Genomic DNA, 27,378 nt, shown 5'->3' on the forward strand with positions numbered 1-27,378 from the left:
TATGTGTACTAGCATGATTAGCATACACATAACTCCATGGCCTACAAGACACGCTGATGTGTCATAATTAACCAATAAGAATCATATCTGAGGTATAGACTATCGGGAGAGAGATGCTGGGCCACAGTGGGAATGGCTACAAACTGAAACCACGTAGAAATAGAAACCAAAATAGTGTCAAAATGGTTAGGACAAAAACTCTGATTGAAAGATGGAATAGATAGCTTTTATATATTATAGTGTTATCAATTTGAGCCTGGTTAGCAAGCAGTGTTAACATGCCTTTTTCTGTTTCCTGTTAGCCTGACGAGACTTGGTAGTCCACACAACATAAGTGTTCTGCTATAAAACTCCAAATTATTGCTAGTTAATGCAAAGAGGCATTACTAATAAGTAGGCCCGCTCAGATTCTGTGGCCACCAATTTCCACAGATGTTCATTTATTGAGTATTTTGGGTAATTTGATTACGCTTTTCAGCCGAGCATTCAGTATTCTCGGTTCTGTTTAACACATTTTAACATGTTTAAATCCATTCCACAGAGCTACACAAATATTTTTGGTGCAGAAGGTCCACAAATTAAATGCTTTTCAACATAACTAATGGTCAATTTAGAGTAAAGTTGAGGTACTATGCAGAATAAACAGGAAATCTAAACTGGTCATATTTATAGAGCATATGGTTTTTATAGAAGATACATGGTTTTATTGATGTTTATAGAGAAATTGAAACTGGTTCTAGATTGGTATGAGCAGTGAGCAGCAGTGTTGTGTTGTGTTGCGTATCTGTATTGGTATGCATGGACGGCCCACACGTCTGCTGAAGGCCCCTTGTAAAGGTTACTCTCGACAGCTCCCAGATGTGCTACACTATTTGTATAATTGCAAATGTTGCCTGAGACCACCTCAGCAGGTAACTCAAGTAAACTTGTTTGGAATTTATAGCAAAATCTGCGTTTTATAGGAGTTTGTTAACCATTTGCTATGCTTGAATTTTACAGGGATCGGTTTATGTCAAGCTATTATTTTTTTAAATAACGTACTCAGTTGGCACAGAAAACTAACCGTTTTTTGTAACTTTATGTTTGCACTTAAATGCAATGTTTCACAGCGATTTTCCATAGCATTTTCAATCTTTTATGCGACTGAAGTGGAAGGGCTGCATGTAATGCTCTTTCATTGGTATTCATGAACTAAATGGCTGACACAAATTGTGTTGTTTGTTGTGCCCTGACCTTGAAATTGCGAATGAATTCATCAGCAGGAGAAGGAGAATTAGACCTTCTGGTCATCTCTTGTCTGGGATCTGTTTATGATTGGAAATTGTTTAGATGGATATGTAGATACAGTTGCTTCTCATGCCACAGGACAAGATGATGGTAAAATAACATTTGGTGTAGAAAATTTCCATCATTCAAAATGTTGATTTTCAATATGGTTCTTACAAACATTAATGATGGCATCTGTAGTATTTTGGTTGAAACTTTGGTTACCATGATAATATTTAGTAAGAATGACGTGGAGGGACAGTTCTGAATCATTGTGATTCAAAAAAGGGAAGTTCCACATGTCAGTTCTGTGATGCTTTATAAAACCATTTTATGAGATGAAATGGTATCAAAGTTTTTCTCAGTAGTGAGCGCTCAAATTGAAACCACTCCAGCCCTTCTCACATTTCATACCACATTCTTAGGTATTGAGAAAAAATGACTTTGACATGTGCCTTGAAGTTCTCACAAAGGTCCTTGTGTGAAACTTCCCACATGTGCGAGTGAAATCGATCATTTGATCTGCCGCACGTTCTGAGCCCTGGGATTATTGTAGAATGGATGGCCATATAAATTTCTCCCCCACTGATGCAGGACATTATTGTAAATTATGTCATCTCCTTTGTATGAACACAGAGTGATGAAAATGATTCACTCTCGTTTTGTATTAGAAATAATTACTAAGACAGTCAGGTTTAGATGAATCCACAAAGGATTTAATAAAGGCTCAATGGCCCACCTGTGCAAGATTTATTCATAACTCACTGTCTGTTTTAGACATTGTTTTTCTTTTGGCAAGTAAAAACAGTATTTTTTCCTCCATAATTCATCATAAATATGTTAAGTAGGGCTGCAAAACGATTAATTGTGAATAAAAGTTTATGTTTACATACTATATGTGTGTTTACTGTGTATATATAAGTACACAAACGTATATGTTTTTCAAAAAATATTTGTTTGTGTGTGTGTGTGTGTGTGTGTGTGTGTGTGTGTGTGTATACAGTATATATATATATATTTCTACTTGTAAATCATTTATATTATATATAAATCTAACATATTTGTTAGTATTTAGTTTTTTGTTTTTTGTGTATATATACAAAATAAATATTCAAACACTTATAGTATTCCTTAGTATATACATGTATGTGTATTTATATATACAAAATAAATATTCATAATGTTTAGTAAAGCTAGATATTATTGTTAATATTGAGATACTATTGTTAATATTTTAAATTTTGTTAATATTGAGATACTATTGTTAATTTTTTTTATTTTTAATTTTGATTACTATTGTTTGTTTTTTTGTTGTTTTTTTTTTGTCATATTTTTAATGTTGTTTTATTTTTGTTTATTTTTTATATTTTATTTTGTTATTTTATTTTTTTTTGTATTTATATTTATCAGTTTATATAGTTTTTTTATTTTTTTATTTCAGTTAATTGTTTTTTTTTTTTTTTTTTTTTTACAAACTTTTTAATATTTTATTTCAATTAATTGAAACGATAATAACTCTGGCTAGATTAAATTTGCAAACACAAGCATTCCATGTGTTGCATTATGATGAGTAAATATGATTATTTGTCACAGGATATCCAGCATAGTTTCACATTCACTCTGACTTTAAATCACACTCAATTCAGAGAAAGCAATCAGCTATGTCACAGGCACCACTCCCTTCCTTTAAACCTCAACACACACGCTCAGCACTTCCCCCTAACCACTGCCCTCCTCAGCAAAGCAGGAACACACAACACGATAGGACAGACGGCAGAGACATTACCTGGTGCCAGTGCTAATGCTGTGACTGGAGCAGACGGCAGTTTTGGGAGGTGCTGGTTGCCTCTTCATGCCCTGAGTGTGTGTAGCCTATGGCAAAGGAATTCATAGTAAAGGAATAGAAGCAGTGCCCACATTTTTGGTGACCTCCAGTAAAGGAAATCCAAGCGAGAGAGAGGAGATTTTGACAGCTGGTGTTTTACCTTCAGATGGGTAGGATATGCGCTTTTATTGTTGTTAGATTTGAGGGTGTTTGGCAGTCTGTGATTTGTGTCTGTTGTTCTTTCAGCTAGTTTTGCATTTAGCCATGACATATCACTAGTACATTTAGCAAACTGCAAACAGCCCTTGCTTATTTTTTTGCAGCATAATTACAGATGAAGTGAAACAGCGTGTGAAAGAGTGATATTTTGCAGTGCCTGAGTTAATAAAATGACCTTGACGCTGGACTAGAGAGAAACTGAGATCTGAATGTGTCAGTTGCCCTTGTACCGGTGACATGTCTCTCACTGTGATGAGATGGGACTTGTCTGGTCACTTCCCATCAATCAAGGTCCCTAAAGAGACAAACATGCACAGATGAACCTTTGCTGTCCTTTAGGAATGGGGATATCATTTCTTAGATTTTTGATCTGATGAATATACTATACTGTCAAGGCTAATATTGCTCTTATAGATACCTATACCTCCATTGAATAGACATTTTTGTGTTTTGAGGGCAAAATGAGTAATTAATAGACACTGAACATTAAAAAGCCACTGTTAGTATTAAATAAGCCAAAACTGTAAATTATACACTACTTCTCTATATGAATATTGTATGTACTTGTATTGCATGTGTATGGTCTTTCATAGCAAGTCATGCTAAATAAAAGTATCATTAGTAAATCATTCGTTTAGAAAAACACCAAGAATCAATATTTGTGTGTGGGTATCAATTCTTTGACGCAACATTAATACTGATGTTTGATCTTTGATGATTTGTTCATTCCTTAGTACTTTTGCAGCCTGGCTGTACCTGTTCCTTAGTTCCTTCTGTCTACTTTCTTTATCGACCTAAAGATGGCAGTCTGAGGGTCATGTGTCAGACAGCTGAATGAAGTCTTAGGCTGTCACAGACAGCCCACTCTTACATGCCTGTCATCCTTGGAGCAATCTAGAGAGCCGAGTTTGAGACTTTGACAGCTGCTAGGCAGATCTCTGACTCTAGATGGTGCTACGCTGTCCCTGCCGCACTGGAGAGAGCAGACAGGGAGGATAACAAGACACATCCTGCAAACTCTTTGTTTATTTACACTCAACCTCAGTGGTCATTTTGGACGAAAGGGAATGTCTGGGGCCTGATAATGTCTGAACATGCTGAAACTGCCAGGCCTGCTTGTTTGTCTGTTAGTGCTTGAGCAACAGAATCGCTCGTGTCGTTATTCACACATGCCTCTAGATACGCTGCAAGGACAGTGATTAGAAAGATAAAAGGCTCTCATTTCCTGTTGCTTTTTATTAACAGTTCTAATTGCTTGTTCCACTTTATCAAGCATTCCCTTAATTAGACTTAAAGAGTTTTCGTGTGGTTTAGAACACGTACAATAGAGATGTTGGAAAACTACAGTACTGCATCCAACAAAATCTTAAGATCTTAACCTACAGTATATAGAAAAGACTATAGAATCTAAATTCAAAGCCTCATCCTCCGAACCTCCTAATAGGCCCAAACTGAGCAATGCTGTTTTTGTATATATAAAAAAAATATATATATATATATATATATATTTATATAATATATTTATATATATATATGTATATTATATTAAATATATTTAAAATGTTTATCATTATTGTCATTATTTAAATTTGTTACAGATTTAAACCAGTAACTTATGAGTCTTTTTGATTGATTAATTAAAGAAATGGTCTCATAAGAGACTTTTATTTGGTTGAAATGTTTTAGCATGCAAATGTATGTTTTAACATGAAAATGTATGGTCGTAATTTTTAAATTGATTGTCATTTGTGATGCTTCATGGGACTCTAGCTGGGTACCTTGTAGCTGGTTGGTTTGGTTCATGGCTCTTTAACAAAGACTTTTTTAAAATTCCTCTAAGGAAAAATACTTTGAGGACCAAGGCCGCTGAAAAATTTGGCAGGCACTGTTGTTCTATTATTTTTTCAGTTATTTCAAAGAGCCTTATAGCACACCAAAAGAACTAAAAAACAAAGGCACTGGCTCAACAAATTTGATAAAAATCCCAACATGGTTTAATACTAATGTAAGCACTTTGTTGACTCTTTCAAAGTAGTAATAATCAATAATTCATTGGTTTGTTATCAGTTTTTTCTAAATTGTTTGATCTTTTTGTGGATTGCAACATCATATGGCAAAAAACAAACCCACTGCAGGTAGATTACCTAGACTTTAAGCGACGTCATTAACATTATTTAGTTTTTTCTAATTTGACTAATCTAAATGTTCCTATCAGGCAATGTGAAAAGCATGTTTGTCATTAGTCGCTGACTGAGGCACTGGCTCTAAGCTTAGAAAACACAAAATCGAGCCTGTGGGGTGTTACAGACCTAACATCATTTGCCACATTTGTTGTATTGTCACTGCTGGATGGCATGAAGAGGTAAATGGAACTGCACAATTCCATCCCATGAAGCAGCTCTCAAGCATGGTGAAGATGTGAAAGGGCACGACTGACCCTCCAAAACTCTTTCAGTCAGGATGTAGAAAGAAGAAGTGGTTGTTTTGCATCGAATGGAGGGAGTGCAACTGTGCAACACTTAATCCATCACAAAGACCCTTGCGGGGGAAACCGTGATGGAGGACCACACGTGGACAGGATCCCTCAGATTAGAGATTAGGCCTGTGAGAGAAGCCAAAAGCATGTTTAAGCTCCACTATGGTGTATGCGGGGGAAGGGATGGCATTCGAACACGCATATTTAGATATCCTTATATGGACAGTGTTAATCAAATTTGTTTGCAGACTTTATCAACTAAACAGGAAATGGTTATCTGTAAATCAGGAGTGAGTTGGAACTTGCTCCATTTAAGTTGTAGATTAATATTGGGTCAGTCTGGATAGAACATTAGCTGTGGAAGAATGAACAATATTTGCTGATAAACAATTAGCTATGCAATTAACTGGAGTTTACTAGTACACCACTGCCCTTAAGACAGGAAGATGACTTGTTTTTCTGTTTGATCAAGTTTAAGAAGGGTGCAAGGAGCACTTAACCCTAAAGAGGCTTAATGTCCTCTAAATTACAGCTGGACCTAAAGGCAAACATGTCTGCGTCTCAGTGCTGGGGCGGCTACAGGGTGGATGGTCGATGCCATGTAATTATGTGTACATGAAATGATGGTAATGTGCATTGCAAACCCACGTTAAGAGCCTTGGAATGGTCACTGAAATCATTCTGTACTATTTTGTGATTGTTGTTATTGTTTTGTAGCTCTATAGATTGTAGAGTGGTTGTTACCTAAAAACACTAGTCTATAGATTCCTGATCTCACATTAAAACACTGAGAGGGACTGTTCAACCCAAAAAAAAAATAAAAAATACATACATAAACATAAAAATAAGACATTCTTTACTTTCACTTTTGTTGACTTTCTTCTTTGGAACAGAAAAGAAGAAATTTTGAAGAATGTCTTGGTTGCTCTTTTGGACATTTAATAGAGATCTGTGATATATTATATTATATTATATTATATTATATTATATTATATTATATTATATTATCATGTTTATTATATGTAAACAAGAATACATTCTTTCAATTTTTTTTTTTTTTTTTTTTTTTTTTTTTTTTGTGTTATATTATATTATCCAATGGCATAAGTAATAAAAGCAGAACTATCCCTTTAAGAATGGATCACAAAGTAACTATTGAGAAGCAAAGAAATGAGTTCATTATCCATAGTGAAGATAACATGTAATTTCACACCAAAATCCACTGCAGAATAACACTGGGGATTTGCGTCACTGTAGACAGATTTCAACAATGAGTTTTTTCCAGACAGACACAACTGAAATCAGAGATTAAGCTGTTCCGTGACCTCAGCCTGTAATTTAATTCACACTTGTACTGTAGATTCACTAGGTTTTGTTTCTAAGGAATCAGTGATTGAGCTAACAGGGAAAAAAATCAGTCCAGCTCTTTTCAAATAAGCTCTATGCCTTTTCCATATTCATCTGGTGGAAATGAATTTGTTCCATGGATTGAAGATGAGAATGAAGTCAGACCTGGAATGACACATTGTGATCCCGTCTTTCGAGTTCACAGGAAGCTCTGCAGTCTGTAAGCCTAGACTGCAGGCTGAGAATAGCAATGAAAGAATAAATGACAGCTGAGTGAGAAAAAGCAAGAATAAACTGAGCTGTTCATTGAAACTTTAAAAGAAATGTATAATAAAAAATAATAATAGTAATAAAAACTGTATTCATCATAGGTGGCATCAACTGACTGTCTTTAAAAGTGAGTCATTTAATCATTCCCATTAACATTCAGAAATGAATCAAATGGCTGTTCATATAAGTGAGTCAGTGAATTATTCATTCATCTGATTTATTCACTACTGTCGCGCTTTGGCTTTGTTTGGAACTGTTTTCATTGGTGGAGTAAAAACAAAGAAAGACACTCTCTATGTCTTAAATGTAAGTTACTCTGTATTCGGCAAATAGCTGAATATCCTTCAAATATATAGTGGAAATAAATGTTTTCCATGGTCATTGTGGAGTTTTAGCCTCAGTTCCGGCTAATAGAGTGACAGATAAGTGGACCTAGAACCAAATGAATAAATTTGTCACGCTGTTTTCCTTGAAGCCTTACTCTGACAAGCAGGAAAGATTTTATTGCTCCCCAAGCCTTTTAGCATTAAAAGATTTGAGGACCTCAGTAATGAACTCTGTCAGGTGGCTCTAAAAGCACTAAGTCACAGTGACCTCCTGCTTCGTACAAGCTACAGAAAGTGTAATAGGATTTTGCATCACTGACTTCAACTGCATTCATTTGTACATTCAAAATAGCAATTCATCAGTTTATTGATGTTGCATTATTTCTGCATGTGTCCATCCCGTTTGGAAGTGAGTCATACACTCTTGAACACATGACTCCTCTGACTCATTAGATGTCCTGTCCTCATAGATGCTTTTATTTTTTCCTTGTGTGCCGAGACATTACCAAACTGGCTTGTGTGATCCAAAAGGACATAACATGATCAGTTTTCAGCTTCCTGCTGTGATTCTTCCCTCATTGCTGCTTTACACTTTAGAGCTGAAGATCTTTGATGAAGAGCACATGTACATCTTGGGGCTACCGTTGAAGAACAGATGTTAATAAGGCTGTCTGGAGCCCTTTGGTCCAGTTTTAATCTGTTTTAGTCTTCCTTTATGGATTCTTCATTCAGGAAGAGAGCAAGGAACAGGAAATAAGAGAGGCCCCTTACTAGAGAACAGCTCTGAGCCTTTCCTCTAATTAGAGAACATCACTTCTCGACCGTTAGACACCAAACTGCAAGATGTCTCCACCTGGAAGCTATTCATGTTTTTTTCTTTTCTCTTTTCGATGAGACTCATAAAACCACGCTAGTCTACACTGAGAGGTTATTTTCTCTGACCCCATGGACACTTTAAAACTGTACACTCGGGCGGGCGATATTATCTGGGCTTTGCCTGAGCGACGCCCATTGTTTAGGTAATGATGTCAGAAAGGAAATGCGTAAGCCAGGCCGCCCTCCCTTTGCAAGTAAACGGGAGGAGGCAAAAGAGGGAAAAGATTATAGAAATGTTATTCAAACCGTTAGTCATAAATACAGCTGTGTGTGTTTTTAGACCTCTTTTACAAGACAGCAGAGCCTTGTCTGTGAAAAAGTCGTCAACTGGACTATGTTTTTAACATTTCTATGCACTTCAGACTGTTTTTAGGTGTTCCTCATTTAGGTTTTTTGTATTTGAAGGGAGAGTATACTCATTCTCATGTCATTCCAAACTTGTGTGTTTATTTCTTGTGTGGAATGCAAAAGCAGATATTTTAAAAAGCATCTCAGTGTTTGTTTTTTTCATTTGAAAACCTGACAATAAAAGTCAGTGGGGTTCAGTGTTGTTTTAGACCCATTTGGTTTTCATTGTATGGACAAAAACTGTTGTCTTTTGTGTTCCACAAAGAAAAAAAAAGGGTTTGGAATGACATGAGGGTGAGTAAATGATGACAGTTTTATTTTTTGGGGGGGTGAACTATGCCTCAAAGGCATTAGAAATCCACACAGCTGCTTTAATCCACATCATTAGCACTCAAACAGTACAAAGTTGGGTTTATTTAAATAACTTTCTTCAGGTTCCATCATGAGTGTGTAAACTGGCCGATGATGGAGCAGGGTTAAGAGCACTTTTTGGCTACACTTCTCCAGTCCTGTCTAGAGCATGTGTGCGACACGTTACGAGCTCATATTACTGTTACCATTGAAACCTGAGAGAGAGCGGGACTTCCTTTATCCAATCCGTCCAGTTTTAGTCCATCGTGCTATTTATAGACTCACATCCTTTTGTCATTCCAGAGGGGCTTCCCGATCACTTCATGGCTTTCAAGGCTATGTTCTTTTGGCTCTGTTGGTCCAGACTCGGCAGGCCGGCCCGTTCCCTCCTCTTTGGGTCGTGCTGGTCGTTTATATTCCCGCCATCACGTAATTAGTTTTCCGGACTGTGGAATTCCCTCCCCTTCTCTGCACACCCCTCAGAGCACCCCTTCCACAAAGTCAGAGGAAAAAAGGAGAGAAGGAAAGAGCACGCGCAACAGAGAGGGTGAGGATTTAGTGGTCTTTAGTCAGACTGAGAGCGTGCCTCTTTTTCCTATGAGACGGCTTTGCCTGGCGCGGAGATGGGCAGCCACAGGCCAAAGGGATGTTAATGTTTGTAGGGATCAGAGATCGACATGTGGTGTTTGCACTGCGCTTCAGACAGAAGCCAGTCTCTGCTGGAACTGGGGAGCTGGTAAGATTTCAGTGTGTGTGTGTGTTCAAGAATATGTTTAGAAGTAGAAATAAGTTTTAAGTGTGTTTCTACTGTGTTCGTACTCATTGGGATGGAGTGTATAGTTGTATCTGGGTGTGTTTTTGAGTAGATCACAGATGTTTTATGAGACTTCCAGCTCTGTGGCTCTTTGTTTCATTTACCTGCTTTGAATTATGGGGGATCTTCCTTTATTGCGCAAACCCCTCCATTGTTGCTCTGAGTGCACTTCTGCTTCTAGTTGTGCAGTTGAGTGATGTTTCAGTTAATCTTGTGCTGGATAGACGCGTTTATATCCATGTCATATCTGTGAAAATTTGCTTTAATGCCATTCCAGATTTTTCCTTTTCTGTTTTTCTTTTTGTCATTGATGACCTCTATCCAGCACTGATTGTAAATGCGGATTGTATTAGTCAAAGTTATTACAAGAATAGCTGTTTAGTGAGGTCTCTGCATCAACCATTCTGCATGCATTTATTGCTAATAAATGAAGAATTTGTGTGAGTGTTAGTTTTCTGGATGTATATTTTCTTAACTTGGTCATGGGAAGGTGTCAGTGCCACTGCCAACAAAACGATTTGATCTTATGAATCATAACAAATAGAGAGGTATATGTATATTAGTAGATCGTCCCCATTGAAATGCATGCAATACCAGAATAAGCTTGGTGATGTTTGTAAAACAAGCTTTAGTTGAACAATGAGTGCTTTATGTGAAATGCTGGAGCATTTGCCAGTCATCAACAGGGCTGCATTCATGCAACGTGCCACGCTTGTGAATGCAGCTTGACTGGTCCTCTAATGCTCTCAACTGGGTTTAAAACTGGATTTAAAGCACTAAACATGTCATGTGAGGGTCTTAAAGATCTGCACTAGAACATTATATGCCAATATTGCTGCACAAATACCAATCAATGACAGTGAAAAGTATATGTGCATAATTCTGTGGAAACACCCCATCTGTAATTTTGACAGCGTCTTCTGCCCCCTCAAAGCCTGAGAACCTAAGGTTGTTTGGGGTCAGTAAGATTTTTTCTTTAATTAAAATAACTTTTTTACATTTAGAATGTTACAAAAGGTGTTTCACTGTTCGTTTGAACTTTTCCATTTACCAAAAGATTCACAATATTTGCACAAAACTATTAAGCAGCACAACTGTTTTGGACAATTATTACGATAAGAAATGTTTCTTGAGCAGATTAGAATGTTTTCTGAAGGATAATGTGACACTGAAGACTGGAGTAATGGATGCTGAAAGTTTGGCTTTGCATCACAGGAATACATTACAATTACATTACAATTAAAATATATTAAAACAGAAAACCATTATTTCTATTTTGTAATAATATTTCACAATATTACTGTGTTTACTGTCTTGTTGTTTAAATAAATGCGCCTTGGTAAGCATAACAGACTATTATCATAATATATCATTTAAAGCCTATATTATTATATGTACAAAATATATCTTTATTGCATCAGTTTATTGTTCGTAGCTGTTTGAGGACATTTTCTGGTTTAGTGTGATTTAGTGTAACCTCTATTAACAGCACAGCATCAACTTTTTCTGCAAGCATGACAAAATAAGCTAAGCTTTTTGTCTATAGAAGCATTTATTGTTTTAACTGTCTAATCTTAAACACACTGCATAAAGAAAAACTAAAGTCAGTTGTCAGGGTGGCAGTAAAACCTTCAGAGATTGAAGGTTCAGGACATGAAAAAGACTCCAAAATCAGCATCCTAGAGTTCAAATGAAATGTGGTTTAGTTAGTGAAATGTAAATGAGCTTGTTATTTTACCTTGTTAGACTCAGCATCTGCACCTCAGCTTCACAGTCAATTAGATGAAGTATGAGGTTAAATAAGCTCAGCAGAAATTGCTGCCTAAAAAGGAAGGGGGAAAAGCGTAATTGTTGACTCTTCGGTGGAATAAAATGTAAATAAAATGCAGTTCAACCAGTTGTACTTTAACTCATGGGAACTGTAGATGATTGAAATCGCCAATGATTCATTCCTCTTTATATCAGCATGTTGTAAGTCAATAGTTTCTTGGGTTTGAGTTTCAAACAAGTAATTTAGCATTATAAGATAGAGGCCTTCTTCCGGTGGTCTCATTTAGGTGAACTCCAAAGAGAAAAGCTTGAGACGGTACGTTTCATCTTCTGTCAGATCTTGTTAACACTAGTGTTCTCTTACCCTTGTCAAAACTTCCCACATCTCTCTAAACTGGACTTGACCGAAGCCCAAACTGGTCCTATAGAGACACGTCATCTTATTGTCTAATGAGACCCTCTGGAAAATATAGAACTTAGCCAGCTGTCTTGAGTAATGGATTTAAGCCTCAGTTGTTTCCACACTTCACTTGGTTGGATAAAATCGCCATTTATATGCTGTAAACCACATTTGGGTGTAATAAAATAAAAATATTTTGTTAAAGTGATAGTTAAGCCAAAAATGAAAGTTATGAAATCACCCTTTTATGTTTGGGTAAAAAATGCATATTGGTGCCCCTAGTGGTCTGTTTGTTTTATAGCAGGAATTTTTTTGAATGAAGCAAGAAAGAAAGTTAAAATTTGACTTGAGTTGGAAGCTAATTGGTGTCCATTTTAATAATGAACCCATTTCTAATTAGTGTTTTTTGTGCATCAGCTTATAGATTTGAGAGTGCAGTCCTTGGCTCAATTAAAGCAGGCTTTCTTCCTCATTAAATTCAATTTGCTATAGCTTTCACGGTCTTATAAAATAACACGAGGCAGAAAATTCAAATGAGAGCTGGATTGCCACTCATTCAGCTTTATCCCTCCTTGTAACTTCAGTTTGTCTCAACCTTGAACATTTAGCCCATTGTGTTGCTCTGAGATGAATAGATGTCCTCCATTTCAGAAAGGTGTTCATTTTCCCCCACACCATCACTGTGATGATCTCTAAACACTTCCAAGTATTTATTTTTTTATATTCTTCATTGAATCTATTCACAGACCTGTCATTCTGCATCCTCACAGGATTTTATATCGCTTGTGTTCACAATAATTGCGACTTTTTCAGACACCATCATCTTTCACAGTTTAGGGGGAGTCAGGCTTTGAAAATACCCTGGCTCTCCTCGGAGAGATGAGAAAGCAACCAAACAAAATGAAAATTGTATTTGCTGCCAACCTTCAAAGGACCCGCTGAGAGCTCTTTTAGGAGACATCAGGCATCGTACACCGAAAGTCATTTGAGCCGGGTGGCCTCAGTGCAGAGATGTGGGGAAATTAGCTGCCAAATTCATCATCTGAATTACCTTGCATTGTGTTTTCATGTAATGTACAATCACATGTAACAAGACATGTTCATCTTCCTTTATTACCAAACACTGTGGGCAGATCGGGAATGTTTATGTGTGCATGTAGGAATGCGTAAAACAAGGCCATTGCGTTAACCTTTAAATCTATATATAACCTCCTACTTTACCCTGCGTAAAACAAGGCCATTGCGTTAACCTTTAAATCTATATATAACCTCCTACTTTACCCATCTTGCCCTCTCATTAGCTCTGTCCTTCAAGGGCCTTCAGAAAAGTCCTGAAAGCAGCAGGTGGGAAAATTTACGTCTGATTTTATGTGTGGTTCATGACTCTGGCCACAAAGACTCTTGGCAATACATCAGTCTGGAAGTGGCAAACATAGTAAACATATTTTGCTCTCTTTTTATCTGTGTTTTTGAGAGGAGGGTGTGTTTTTTGTGTGTTTTTGTGTCTCTGTGTTTTCTCTGGATGATCTTTATTGCAGACAGTACTATGGTTTACTACAGCATGAAATAAGCAATGTGATTGGTGTAGTCTTATTCCTAAATTAATGACTCTTATGATTCAGTATGTTTCAATTAATCAAAAACATACAGCACAACCATTGTGTTTCAGTTCACAAACAAATTACTCTGGGTCAGATATTTTTAGTGGACCACACACATATACAGCTTCAAACGATGATATTTGATATATTATAAGTAGTGTTTCATGAATGTTGTTCCACTTTCTTTGCTAATGCACATTAAGTTTTTTTTTTTTTCAATAGTATTTTACACAATTGTTCATTTAGTGTTGATAAGTGGCCCTAAGGCCAGTTATTGGATTGCATTTATACTGGAATATCTCTAAAAGGTCATAAGAATGGTTATAAATTTATCTTTATTTTAGTAGCCTATTATTATTGTAGTATTTATTGATGTTTGAATATTTAACATTTATTTTGATATTTAATTTTTTTTTCTCAGTTTTCAGATTAATTAAAAAAGAAATTGTCATTTTTCGTGTACTTTTATTTTTAATGTTAATGACTACTAGGGTGTATATATATATATCTCTATCATAAGAAATGGTTATATATATATATATATATATATATATATATTATATATATATATATATATATATATATATATATATTTAGATTTAATTGAAATGTTTTAGTTTTAGTAATATTAGTATGTCAACATTTTTCTTATTTTTGTTAGTTGCCAAGGCAACATTTAAAAATTTCTAGTGTTTGTATTTTATTTTATTTTATATCACCAGTATTTCAATGAATTAAAACAATTCTAATAGCTTTATTTTGTTAATAATAACACTGTAACTGAAATATTTACTTAGTTTTTAATACAAATAATTATTCTTTACAAATATTAGAATCTAAAAAAAGTTTTTAATTCAACTGTTAAGGAACCAAAACCAGTAAATAAAAAAATAAAAAAACATGGCATGCTCTGTGCCGTTTGGAGTGTATGCTGGAGACTTCTTGTTGTCTCACACAAGAATCGATTCTACAGCCTTGACCTGTGACTCTGAGGAAACATGTTTATGTCTGGTCGTCATCTTGACCTCCCTCTTGAATCTGTATTTCAGAGCATTTTTACAGAAGCAGCAGGTGAATACAGACCTGACAGGAAGTGTGAGAACAGTCTGTATACAGACCCGACATCTCTCAGGCACATCCTCTGTATGTCATCTGATGATCACAGCACTAGCTGAAGCGGTGTATAAGGGTGTCTCGGCTCAATAGAGCCTGCCCCCCTGAGGATACTGCTTGTTGAAGTCAATCTACACCAGGCTCTCGTATTGTCTTATCCAAGATTAGAAACACCTGCAAACAGTGCCCCAACTTCCATATATCCTTTCCTCTGCTGCCTTCCCCTATACAAGATGAACAAATTCAATCAATCTGACTGTGTCAGTGTTCTCATCTCTGTAATACTGAGCGCTCTACTGCACACTAATTCATTTAATTAAAAGAAGAGCACTTAATCTAGAAAGTTAATCTGCTGGCACTTAGTTGGTGCAAGGAAGTGTCAGTATATGGCTAAGAAGCGGTAAAGGTGCAAAACAAACATGTACTATATACAGAAAATGAGTATCTTGAACCAGACCCATCCATATGAGTTTTGTCACTGGTCTTGAGATTTACAATGATAAGACTATGTTTTTAAACTGATATGCATTGTAATCAAATAACCCTCATTATGTACTTTGACCTTTCCATGGAATCACATTAGAGGTGGCTGAAGTGTGTGTGATTGTTTGTCTGTTTACGATTGTGTCACAGTTCTCATTTTACTCATCGCCTCAAGCAACAAAAGTCATTTGCCGCGGCAGGTATACCTCTGCTAAGGTGTTGACAGGTAGGAGTTATGCTGTTGATTCTCAGAGCTATGGCCCAGAGTGTGTCATTTGGAGTGTAAGCATGATGTATGTGAAAGCTGACACTAGACTACTAGGATGTTTTATCTTGGTATTCAGTACTGGAGGAGTTAGGAGCTGAAACACATACTATGGAAGAAAAAAAAATACTTATAAAAAAAAAGGACATCAACAGATTACCCCAAAGTACTGAAGTAAATGCAAACTTAACCAACTGAAAGTGAGTTTTGTCTGCAGGAAGTGTTGATCATTCCATTAAGGCTATATTTTTGTCTGTGTATTGTTTTGCCTGTGAGATGAACTGTACCACTGTATGTTGCTATATATGTAGTCGTTTGCTTTTATACCTCCACACCAGTGTCAAAGTTCAACTCATAATCTCACGTGTAAGCTTGTGGGAGTGGATATTGGGATTTACAAGGAACTTTGTGTCTGGAAAAACAAGGTGGTGTGTGTTGTGTGTACTGTAAAGAGCGTTGATCTGTAGAATTTGGTCCGAATCTTATCTTTTGTCATAATAGAGTTGAATTGAATTGAAAATAATGAAATAATGACAAAACCAGAACAGTTCAATTAAAAAACAAATGACTCTTATACGTCAAATCTTTTTAGTGAATAAAAAACATATCATGCAACCAGTGTAGTCTGATTCTTGAACAACTGACTCACTGAATCAAAACCGAATCCCCATTGGTATGCCTCAGTCATTCATAAGTATGAAATAATCAGTTTTTGTCTATTCTAACCCACTCAATCAACTTAAAATTTCTTTCTTTTTCCCTGTACAGTGTGGAAGGTGAGGCTCCGGGTGGTGAGGCGGGCCCCTCTCTAGAGAACAGTGGTGGTTATTTACGAGGGCCGGTGAGCCGCAGTGCCATCATCAGTGGCGAGCACTTCGACGGCCCACCACTGTATGCTCACGACATACGGCAGCGCCCACGGCGACCCAAACTCCAGCATTCCCAATCGATCCTTCGCAAACAGGCAGAAGAGGAGGCCATCAAACGCTCACGATCACTCTCTGAGAGCTATGAGCTCTCAACTGACCTCCAAGACAAACAGGTAGAGTTCTTCATGATCTTTAACTGGAATGCTACCAAGAAACCATAAATTCTTCACCAGCTATTTGTATTCATAATGTGATGTGCCTTTTTGGTGCAGAGGGAGTGTGATTGAGGTTCAGTGGCTTCATCTTACACTTGATGTACTTCCCCTCAAGGGACTGTGTAAATAAATCTAGTTTATTGTAGTTGGGTGAACATTAATTCCTGAAAGTTGCTTGTGGTGACTGCATGTCTTTCATATGAAGTAATTTAATACACCCAAAGGCTGATATGAGATCAATGAGAACCTTTTAGGATCTGGGAGATGAGAATCATAACTCGGTGCATGCTGAGAGAGTGATTCGTATTCAGAGTGATGGTGTTGTGGTACTGTCCAGAGGCATGCTGCCCACCGTCTCTGTATGAGGTCTTACAGAGCTGAGAAATGTGATTAGTTCTGCCCATTCTTCAGGTAAAAAAGGTCTTTAGCTGACTAGTTGGTAACAACTGCTTTCTTAGGTACCAAGCTAAAGGCATTCTTCAGTCCATGATGCCTTTATAAGGGATGAAGTGGTACTACCTGGCAAAATACCCAAGCTTTAATAGTTAGTTGTTTTAGTAGTTGTTTTAGTTGTTTTAAGCTACATGTGTGGCTTTTATTTGTTTCTTTTATTTATGTGGCTTAACAATTTTGGCTTGTGGTTTGGTCAAGGCATATTATATCATGGGAGGGAGAACCAAATCCCTGTCAACAATAAAATTATGTCAGACTACAGTATGAACGAAGGGACATGTTTTGCATGTTTGGGTTTTGATACTCTGACTAAAAGTGGTGCATAATCTTTGTTTGTTTCCAAAGGTGGAGATGCTGGAGCGGAAGTATGGAGGGCGCTTTATAACCCGACATGCTGCACGAACAATCCAGACTGCCTTCCGCCAATATCAGATGAACAAGAACTTTGAGCGCCTCAGGAGTTCTATGTCGGAGAACCGCATGTCCAGACGCATAGTTTTGTCCAATATGAGAATGCAGTTTTCGTTTGAAGGACCTGAAAAAGTCCACAGTTCATATTTTGAGGGGAAGCAGGTGTCTCTTACAGACGATGGTTCTAAACTAGGAGCCTTGGTGCAATCGGAGCGTGGGGAGATGGTCCCCACCAACATGAAGTCTCCTGCAGTCCAGAGCGATTTCACAGATGCCATTACAGAGCTGGAGGACGTTTTCTCTCGACAAGTGAAGTCATTGGCAGAGTCAATAGACGATGCTCTTAACTGTCGCAGCCTACATGGAGACGAGGGACAGCCAGAGCCAACCAGAGGTCATCCAGACATGGAGCAAGAGGTTACCTACCAGGTCAAGCCTTCTCACAGTAGTGACCACCGTAAGCGAGATGAGATGACAGCTTCCTACAGTGACGTGACACTTTATATAGATGAGGAAGAGCTCTCCCCTCCACTTCCTTTATCACAATCAGTTGATAGACCTTCTAGCACAGAATCAGACCTCCGTCTACGTTCTTTGAACTCACAGGACTACTGGTCTCTAGCTCATAAGGACGAAAAGGGCGACACGGACACTAGCTGCCGAAGCACTCCATCTCTAGAGTGTCAAGAGCAGAGACTGAGGATAGACCACCTTCCCTTGCTTACAATTGAACCTCCCAGCGATAGCTCGGTTGAGCTGAGCGACCGTTCTGACCGAAGCTCACTCAAGAGGCAGAACGCTTATGAACGGGGCATTGCTAGTCAGCAGGGCAGCCCAAAACACATCCCCTCTCATGCACTACCACCAAGGGGACCGGCAAGAGATGATGACGCTCCTAGGCATCGGCCAAGGCAACTGGAGAGCCACCTGGCAATCAACGGCACTGCCAACCGGCAGAGCAAATCCGAGTCTGACTTCTCCGATGGCGATAACGACAGCATCAATAGCACTTCCAATTCCAATGATACCATCAACTGCAGTTCAGAGTCCTCCTCCAGGGATAGTCTTCGAGAGCAGACTCTCAGCAAGCAGACGTACCATAAAGAGACACGCAACAGTTGGGACTCACCTGCGTTCAGCAATGATATCATCCGCAAGAGGCACTATCGTATTGGCCTGAACCTTTTTAACAAGTAGGTGAAGTGTGAATGCATGCTTTTGGTTGTAGAAAGCTAGTTGGGAAAAGAGAATGTGAGTAGACTGAAGCATCTGCTACAAATCCATTCCGGGTTTTCAATTTTCTGCTTATAGAAAAGTTTGCACACTGTTACTGTAAAGCCGCATTAGCGAAACTTAAGCTAAATTTCACCAACAAAGTGGGTCCATTGTCAATAGTGTAGCGAAGCAGCATGAAGCATATCTTAATCACAGGTCACTTCCAGTTCAAGAAACTTCATTTGACTAAACATGGCAAATTTGCGTGTTATAAATACAGACTTGAATCTAATGAATTCCATAAGTGCCATAGGTAAACGTGACCACAGTTTAAGTCGTTTAAGTATGTTTTTTTATTTATATGCCCATGTTAGCAGGATTATGCTGTAAATTGTTGCCAGGATGCCAGTCCATTATGCTTTTTACATTAATACAATCAGCTGATGTTTTTATCAAAAGTGACTTGCATTTAAGCAATCAAACCTACAGCCTTGGCATTGCTGATGATCCAGGCAAATACTGTATGATGCTACTTTGCTTCTCATTCCCACGCTGCTCACAATCTCTGTTTTGGAGTGTGATGTTTCAGTTGCATTGAGTAATGATTTTCATTAGAACCAATCAGAGCTGTGTTAATAACTGAAAGATCTTAGTACGTTAACGATGCTGGGAGCTAATATTTTTTCAATTATCATCTAAACCAAGCACACAAAGCACAACAGACGTGTGTTTTCCTTTTCCAGACATTCATTATAATTTTGGCTCATTTATTTATTCAGTACGTGTCTGTGTGCATGCATGTGGTGCTGTTTGATTGCCACTCAGCGCTCTAAATTTGATTAGCGATCAAGCAATTAGAACCGTGATGAGAACACTATTAGTTTAGTTGGGCTGTTGATAAAGGAAAGCACACTGCCCTCATAACCAGAGTTTACCATCTAACGCTGTGTACATGAGACAAACAAGGTTCGTCTTTTTTTAAATCTCCTTAAAACAACATAGGAATTATGTTTGATCATTTATTTTGCAATCATGAGGTATTTCAAATCAGATTTAATTTCTTATTGAATGGATTAAGGTGCTTGTTTGCTTGCTGCTGGGGCTGTGCATGTTTTGTGTGTGCCTTAGAATGTGTTTGTTCATTTAAAGCCTTGTTTAGAGTGGGAACCTCTCATCTTGAATGATTGTGGATTTGCCTGTCTTTGCACTGGGCCATTAAGTTCCTTTTAATCTTGTATGGTAACAGTCCAGTTGCAAGAACGTACTTGATCTGAGAGCTGGTTATTCACACTTTGGGGCCAGTGCAGGCACTGTTCAGACTCCTGATCTTCTTTTACTGTCTCTAGGAAACCTGAAAAAGGCATCCAGTACCTGATTGAAAGAGGATTTGTCCCAGACACACCTGTGGGAGTTGCCCATTTCCTGTTACAGAGAAAAGGGCTGAGTCGACAGATGATTGGCGAGTTCCTGGGCAACAGGCAGAAACAGTTTAACAGAGATGTTCTTGAGTAAGTTCAGCAAATTTAACTGGGTTAGTTGGGTGTATTGTATTCATTCAAAGTAAAATACACTCCAAAGCCAAGTTTTTTCAAATATGCAGTCATTTTTAATGGTTTGTTTTGTGCATGGGTATTTACAATTAAGTGACGTGACATACAGCCAAGTATGGTGACCCATACTCAGAATTCATGCTCTGCATTTAACCCATCCAAAGTGCACACACACATTTTAGGATGCTCCTCTGTAATTATGCTTTTCACTATCCTTCACTATCCTCACCACAGCAGAATTAACTTGGTAAATTACATCAAGTCAGTAACACTGGAGCCTTTATGAATTTATGTGTTCCCTCCTGAGACAAACTGACCACCACGTCTAAGCCTTTCAAGCTCATGTGGCTTTGAGTGCATGTAGGATCAAATTAATAGTCCATTGTTTTAGAAACTGGTTCTTTACAATTGTACCCATATCCATTTAATGTCTTCTTTTTAAATCGAGTGCATTTAAGATCAAAGGTGGAAAATATTAATTCTATTTCAGAACAATTGAAACTGGTTCGTTTTTGTTGTAACCACAAGCATTTGCTGTAATTGTTAGTGACCTCTTGAAATTAGTCCGCATATGACAAACGATTATTCCAGCCAGTCCTCCATGGAATTTAAGTGTGAGAGAGTGATAATATATATGGACTCTTGCACTGCTTTGTACATATTGACAAAGGTGTCTGGGTTCATGGAGCACTTTTCTGAAGTGATGTGACTCAACTCATTCTCACTCTTAAGTTAACTCATCCTCCTTTTTCAGTCTGACAGTAACAGTCAAGATAATGGGGGCAGATAAGGCCATGCAGTCTGTGTTCAGCTCAGTCTGACAGCACTTTTTAAGGCACTTCCTTGAAATCAGTAAATCTTGACATGTGCGATCAAATGTACTCTGAGTATCCCTGGAGCAAAATCTCCCTCAGATTGCTTTGTATGCCCCATGATTGTGATTTAGAGACTGATAGAACTTGCTTTTATCGGAAAGACTAAATTTGTCTAGCTTTTTCCTTTGTCTAAAAGCAGTGACCACTCTCAGTTTAAAATATCTTAATTTGTGCTATGAAAATTAATAAGATTCATGGAATAGAATGCAATTTTTTCCCAGAAGACTTCCAAACTAATAAGGAATACACCATCCTGGATATGCTACAGTACAGGAAAGAATGTAGCGGTCCTTTGACTTTGTTCATTATCTTTTTCCAGCTGTGTGGTAGATGAGATGGATTTCTCTGGAATGGAGCTGGATGAAGCCTTGAGAAAATTCCAGGCACATATCCGGGTGCAGGGAGAGGCACAGAAAGTGGAGCGACTCATTGAAGCCTTCAGGTGAAAAACATTTCAATTGATTCTTTTAAAAAAACACCCTTAAAGGGACAGGTCACCCAAAAATGAAACTCTCACTTGTTTTAAAAATGGTATGATTACATCCATCTGATTCATGAATGAGTCATTTAGACTCGTTATCCAGTGATTCTTAATCAAAATATTATTTTCTATGAACATACAAAAGTGATCAAGATTTTTAGTACATGGTCTGTTCCTCTACCATACTACAATATAGCTTCAGAAGACTTTAAATATAAAAAAATATGTATTTTTTTTTGGTGGTGGGGGTGATTGATAACACATCATTCATTTTCATATTATTGTGTGAAATTGTTTGGCCAGGATATTCATATTAAAATTCACCAGTTGTATGGGTTTGGACTAACATACAGTAAGGGTGAATAAATGACATAATTTTAATTTTTGTGTGAACTGTCCTTTTAAGAGAAGCTTGGTGATTAGACAATGAGAATGGATCAATTAGCAATTTCCATTAAACCTTGTTTATATCCAGAAAGAAGCAAGAAATTCTCTAAGATAGTTTCCTTTCTTGGCCTTCATTAGATTTTACCAACACAAAAACATAAAACACTCCCTTAGCCCACAGATAACATTATTCGATTGGCTGCTCAAGGACCATCTGTCATTTGAGCGATCACACCAGCTTACAGCGCATGTGAAGATAACTCCAACTGTTGCCTGATCGCCACTCTTAGACCTTCAAAAAATATTGTTATAGCTAAACCCTTTGAGGCAGACACAGTTTCCAAATGAACTGTTTAAAGTCCATTAAAGTGTTATCTAGAAGAACACCGCTCTTTAACAGGGTGGCACTTTTACCATTCTCTGTCATGCTAGTGCATCTAGAACCAATTACTTACCAGAGCAGCTATTGATTTTGTGAAAGTGCAGTCTCATATTAATTTGTTCACTTTGTTCATTTGTTGTTGTTTTTATTTCCATTCAGTCAGCGCTACTGCATCTGCAACCCTGGGGTGGTGCGTCAGTTTAGGAACCCAGATACCATCTTCATCCTGGCATTTGCCATTATACTTCTCAACACGGACATGTACAGTCCAAACGTGAAGCCAGAGAGGAAGATGAAACTGGAGGACTTTGTAAAGAACCTTCGTGGTGAGATTCAAATTCATGTTTTTTCGTTGTTCCATCCATAAATTCCCCTTCAAAGTCATTCAGATTTTTTTGTCATGTTAAAAAAATAATACTCAAATTTGATCTAATTAAACGTAATGCATGTGCTCCAGACTGATTAATGGCCTCTTTGGGATAGCAATGACATCTTTCTGGTCACAACCTTGCATAAAAATTGGAGCAAAGCAAACAGAGATTCACCTTTAACTTCGATATGTAAATATAGTCACATCGTAATTCAGCTACATTTCGAATTCTCTCCTAGAATTTCCTAAATCTTTTGCTTGCCCTAATTGTTCATGTGCTTTTTCTTTTGTTTTTTTTGCTTCCTGTGCACAGGGGTGGATGACGGAGAGGACATCCCAAGAGAGATGTTGGTGGGCATCTATGAGCGAATCCGTAAACGAGAGCTTAAAACTAACGAAGACCACGTCTCCCAGGTACAGAAGGTGGAGAAACTCATCGTTGGCAAGAAGCCGGTGAGTGTCATCATCTCTTTTGTCTTCCACAATTCAGAACAGTCCATCTCTATGTGTCATGTGGACTTACTTTGACCCTGGTTCTAAAAATGAAACTTTATCGATTCCAGTCATGGTCCAGTTGTGTGAAATGATCCAAGGACATTGGTTAAACATGAACCTTCTCTCACCTATTGTGTGTTTGTATGCTTTCGCCCCTCTTTGCAGTATAGATCTATAGGTTTTATTGTTCTGTCAGGAACCATTTACAAACACTTTAAATCCTCAAGAGGCACATGACATTGAAACTCTTAGAAGATTCTTTATCTACAGGATGTTCTTCTTTATGACAGATCTAATACCTGTCTTGAGACCTTCACGGTGTCTGACTGTGGTGTCTGTGCGTGTATGTAAGTCATGTGGGGAGGGCTGCGTGATGCTCTGCAATGATAAATAAAATCTTGTTGTCAGTGTTGAAAACAGTGGAAACTGATACTTTTTTCAGGTTTCTTTGATGAAAAGAGAGTTAAAAGAACAGCACTTTCTTCATGTTTTCACTGTCACTTTTGATTAATTTAATGTGTCCCTCTGGAATTGAAGTATTCATTTCTTTAAAAAAGAAAAAAAAGAAGGCAGACCATTATCATCCTCCTTGACTAAAGTCTGTTACCTCTACTGGTATAGATCTGGAGAATTGTATAATCCACATAAGATCAGTACAGTATACATCATCCCTCCAGCAGAGTTGTTGGTCTCTCCAAGGCTAAACTAACTGAAGCTCTTTCCATAATGAACTTGCATCTTCATTACCACATCGAGTGCCTGTCACACAGTTGAATTTGGAAGCACTGTGGGTTTTCAGAGCTGAAATAATTAACATTTAAGCTTTAATGGAAACAGCACACATTGCTTGGTTGCCAGGAAAACCTTCTCCCTGGTGTATCTTCCACGCATCTTTGGAGAGGACATAATGGAGATCTCCTGTGGAGCTCAGATAGAAGGCTGCTGTGCCTGAGACCCCTGCCTGCAGACGCTGCATCCCGGGTGCTGTAATTAGATTCCTGAAAATGGGCAGAGACTTCCTGTCACAGTTTCAAGCAGCAGCAGCAGTTTGGCTTCTCATTAACCTCCCTTCTCACCCCATTCATACAGCACTGCTCACATCTGACAGGTAGATGGAGGGGGGTCTTGATAACGACAGAGAGAGACCACTCTCTGAACTTCAAGCCTCCCTTCAGTCCTCTCGCCATGATCCTTACTCATCAGTCTCATTTTTTCACTTTTCAGATCGGGTCTCTGCACCATGGCCTTGGATGTGTGAGTATAATGTTTTACTGTTCTTAATCCTCTTACTGTCATTAAACAATATAAGTCAGAGAACCATGGTTACAAAACAGTAAAATAATTTATTTTAATTGATGTAGTAGGTTGTGTGTGTGTGTGTGTGTGTGTGTGTGTGTGTGTGTGTGTGTGTGTGTGTGTGTGTGTGTGTGTGTGTGTGTGTATGTATATATACATATATATATATATATACTATTTACTATAACTATAAACTATAATAAGTGAAACAATAAGCATTATTCCACATTTCAAACTACTAAGCTACATTCTGTTCAGTTTTTCCTGTATAATCTAGTAGGTTGTAGTGTTAAAATAAATAAGAAAATAAATATTTTATAAAATTAAAAAAAAAAATATGTTACTAACTGAATACTACACTGCATTCTGATCAAATAGCAAAGACTCATTAAAATGGTGAAACTGGTCATTTAAATGCATTTAAATGTGAATAACTAGTAAATTACTAGTTCCACTATTCCACTGTAATGGCAAGTCGAGCACATTGCATTTTGGGATACAATATTTCATGCAGTAGGCTGAAGTCCTCTGCTTATTTTATGCAAACAGCAAATATACATACTCTCTAGAGTATACATACTAGATACAGCAGCAATAGTAAGTCGTATGATAGTGTGGTATTTTCGGGTCTCAATATTCAATAAATCAATATTTGTGTCCCATACACAGGTGCTGTCTCTACCACATCGCAGGCTGGTATGTTACTGCAGGCTGTTCGAAGTGCCAGACCCTAACAAACCTCAGAAACTGGGTCTCCACCAGAGAGAGATCTTCCTATTCAATGACCTTTTAGTGGTAAGGAAGCACACACATCATAGCCCATGATGCAACGCGAGACACTTAAAAACAGGAAAAAATTAGGTCGAACAGTCTTACATCATAACGTTTTTTGTTATGTTGTTATGTTTTGTTGTTATGGTTGTGTTACGGTCAGCAAGACACATTTAGTCCAATTCTAGGTCAGCAATTGTGTACATCATGTGTCCATGATCAGAAAGTGTTACTCAGCTTTTCCAAAGGCTCAAAGAATAGAGCCAAGGATAATTAGGAACAGATGGGGTCCTAATGTGACATTCTTTCAATTCAGGTCACTAAGATTTTCCAGAAGAAGAAGAATTCGGTGACGTACAGCTTCAGGCAGTCCTTTTCTCTATATGGGATGCAGGTGCTTCTGTTTGAAAACCAGTGTAAGTACCCTCAGTGAAGGGTCAAAGCCCTTCTGACCCCAAATTGCCCTTTTCTGGACTATGTTTTACCTTGTTCGTACAGTTTGATTGCACTCTTTCACTTTTGTTCTGGTGTGTCGAGTAAAAACCAGGCTTTTTGCTTGGCAGGAAAACATGAAACAGGTGTTAAAGGTCATAAAATACAATCTGCTGTTGATTGAAAACAAATTAATTCTCAAAGTATTGTGTATTATGATGCATTTTTTTCACAAAAAGATTAAAATATATGTCATATGCGATTGAGAAATGTGAGAATATCGATCAGTGCGTCCCTCTGAAAAGGGCACGTCTGAGTGCTGTCATGATCCGCCAGTCTGTAAATATTTCTCTCCCGCTGCTGCTTTACAGATTACCCCAATGGAGTGCGTCTCACTTCAGCTCTTCCGGGCGCAGACATCAAGGTTCTCATTAACTTCAACGCCCCCAACCCGCAAGACCGCAAGAAGTTCACAGATGACCTGCGGGAGTCCATCGCAGAGGTGCAGGAGATGGAGAAGTACAGAATAGAGTGTAAGCAGCTCTTATAATACATTATTTAAAAAAAAGAGTGATCAGGATAGTCCACAGAAGAAAGAAAGCCATAAGGGGCTTGAGCAATGTGCTGGTTTTTCACACTGCAAATACTGTTTATTGTGCCTTAAAGCAGTGAAATGTGTGTGAAATGACATGATCATTGAAGTTGACGTCGTTTTATGCAGCCGAACTGGAGAAGCAGAAAGGTGTGGTACGTCCCAGCATTTCCCAGAGCTCAGGGCTGAAGAAAGAGACAGGAAATGGCAATCTGAGTCGCACCAGCCTGGATGACAGTTACGCCATGGGTGAAGGCCTCAAGAGAAGTGCCCTCAGCAGCTCCTTACGTGACCTTTCAGATGCAGGTGAGTGTGCAGACCCACATAAGACATGTCGTGTTTCTGGCTTTATCTGTCACAAACATTGATTATTTTTTGCAGTCTTGTCCGAACAATACTTCGCCTCTTGCTAAAGTAGAGCGCTGAATGCTTGCTTCTAAATTGGTGTTTGTCTATTGTGCAGCCTCAATTATTTATCGATTAGAGCTGGGTGATATGTAACATATTCAAGGATTTTATTGCCAATTTAAGATGAATTTAATTAGTTTTAATTTGACTTAGGTTTCCTAAAGTCCTTGTCATTAGACTAGTTTTGAGTTACTTGTCTAGTGAAAATTAGTATGCAAAATTATCTTTGATGATTGTCCCTAGATTTTTACCAGTGTAATTAATTACAACTAAAACCAGAACTAATAAAAATAGTTTTTGGTGCTAAATTGAAATAAATGTTGCCCTGACAATTAACTGAAATAAGTACAATTTATTAAAATAATAACTATATATATATATATATATATATATATATATATATATATATATATATATATATATATA

General features: G+C 37.7%; 1 protein-coding gene across 9 annotated transcripts in view; it reads left to right on the forward strand.

Moving 5' to 3' along the window:
* The window catches only part of LOC109098853 (IQ motif and SEC7 domain-containing protein 1-like), a 158,465-nt gene that overhangs the window by 124,040 nt on the left and 7,047 nt on the right, over positions 1-27,378 (forward strand). For 7 of the 9 annotated variants that reach the window (XM_042734056.1, XM_042734057.1, XM_042734063.1 and 4 more), the window contains 11 exons: positions 16,519-16,792; positions 17,633-18,891; positions 20,260-20,421; positions 21,658-21,780; positions 22,748-22,914; positions 23,272-23,411; positions 24,678-24,707; positions 25,419-25,544; positions 25,837-25,936; positions 26,324-26,485; positions 26,674-26,850. In XM_042734056.1, the coding sequence (XP_042589990.1) occupies positions 16,519-16,792; positions 17,633-18,891; positions 20,260-20,421; positions 21,658-21,780; positions 22,748-22,914; positions 23,272-23,411; positions 24,678-24,707; positions 25,419-25,544; positions 25,837-25,936; positions 26,324-26,485; positions 26,674-26,850 (2,720 nt within the window). Of the gene's footprint in view, positions 1-3,129; positions 3,262-9,226; positions 10,041-16,518; positions 16,793-17,632; positions 18,892-20,259; positions 20,422-21,657; positions 21,781-22,747; positions 22,915-23,271; positions 23,412-24,677; positions 24,708-25,418; positions 25,545-25,836; positions 25,937-26,323; positions 26,486-26,673; positions 26,851-27,378 lie in introns of those variants that run through there. The other 2 variants (XM_042734064.1, XM_042734061.1) reach the window with 2 other exon arrangements.

Source organism: Cyprinus carpio, chromosome B11 (genome assembly GCF_018340385.1).
Source record: "Cyprinus carpio isolate SPL01 chromosome B11, ASM1834038v1, whole genome shotgun sequence".
NCBI classification, from domain to species: domain Eukaryota; kingdom Metazoa; phylum Chordata; class Actinopteri; order Cypriniformes; family Cyprinidae; genus Cyprinus; species Cyprinus carpio.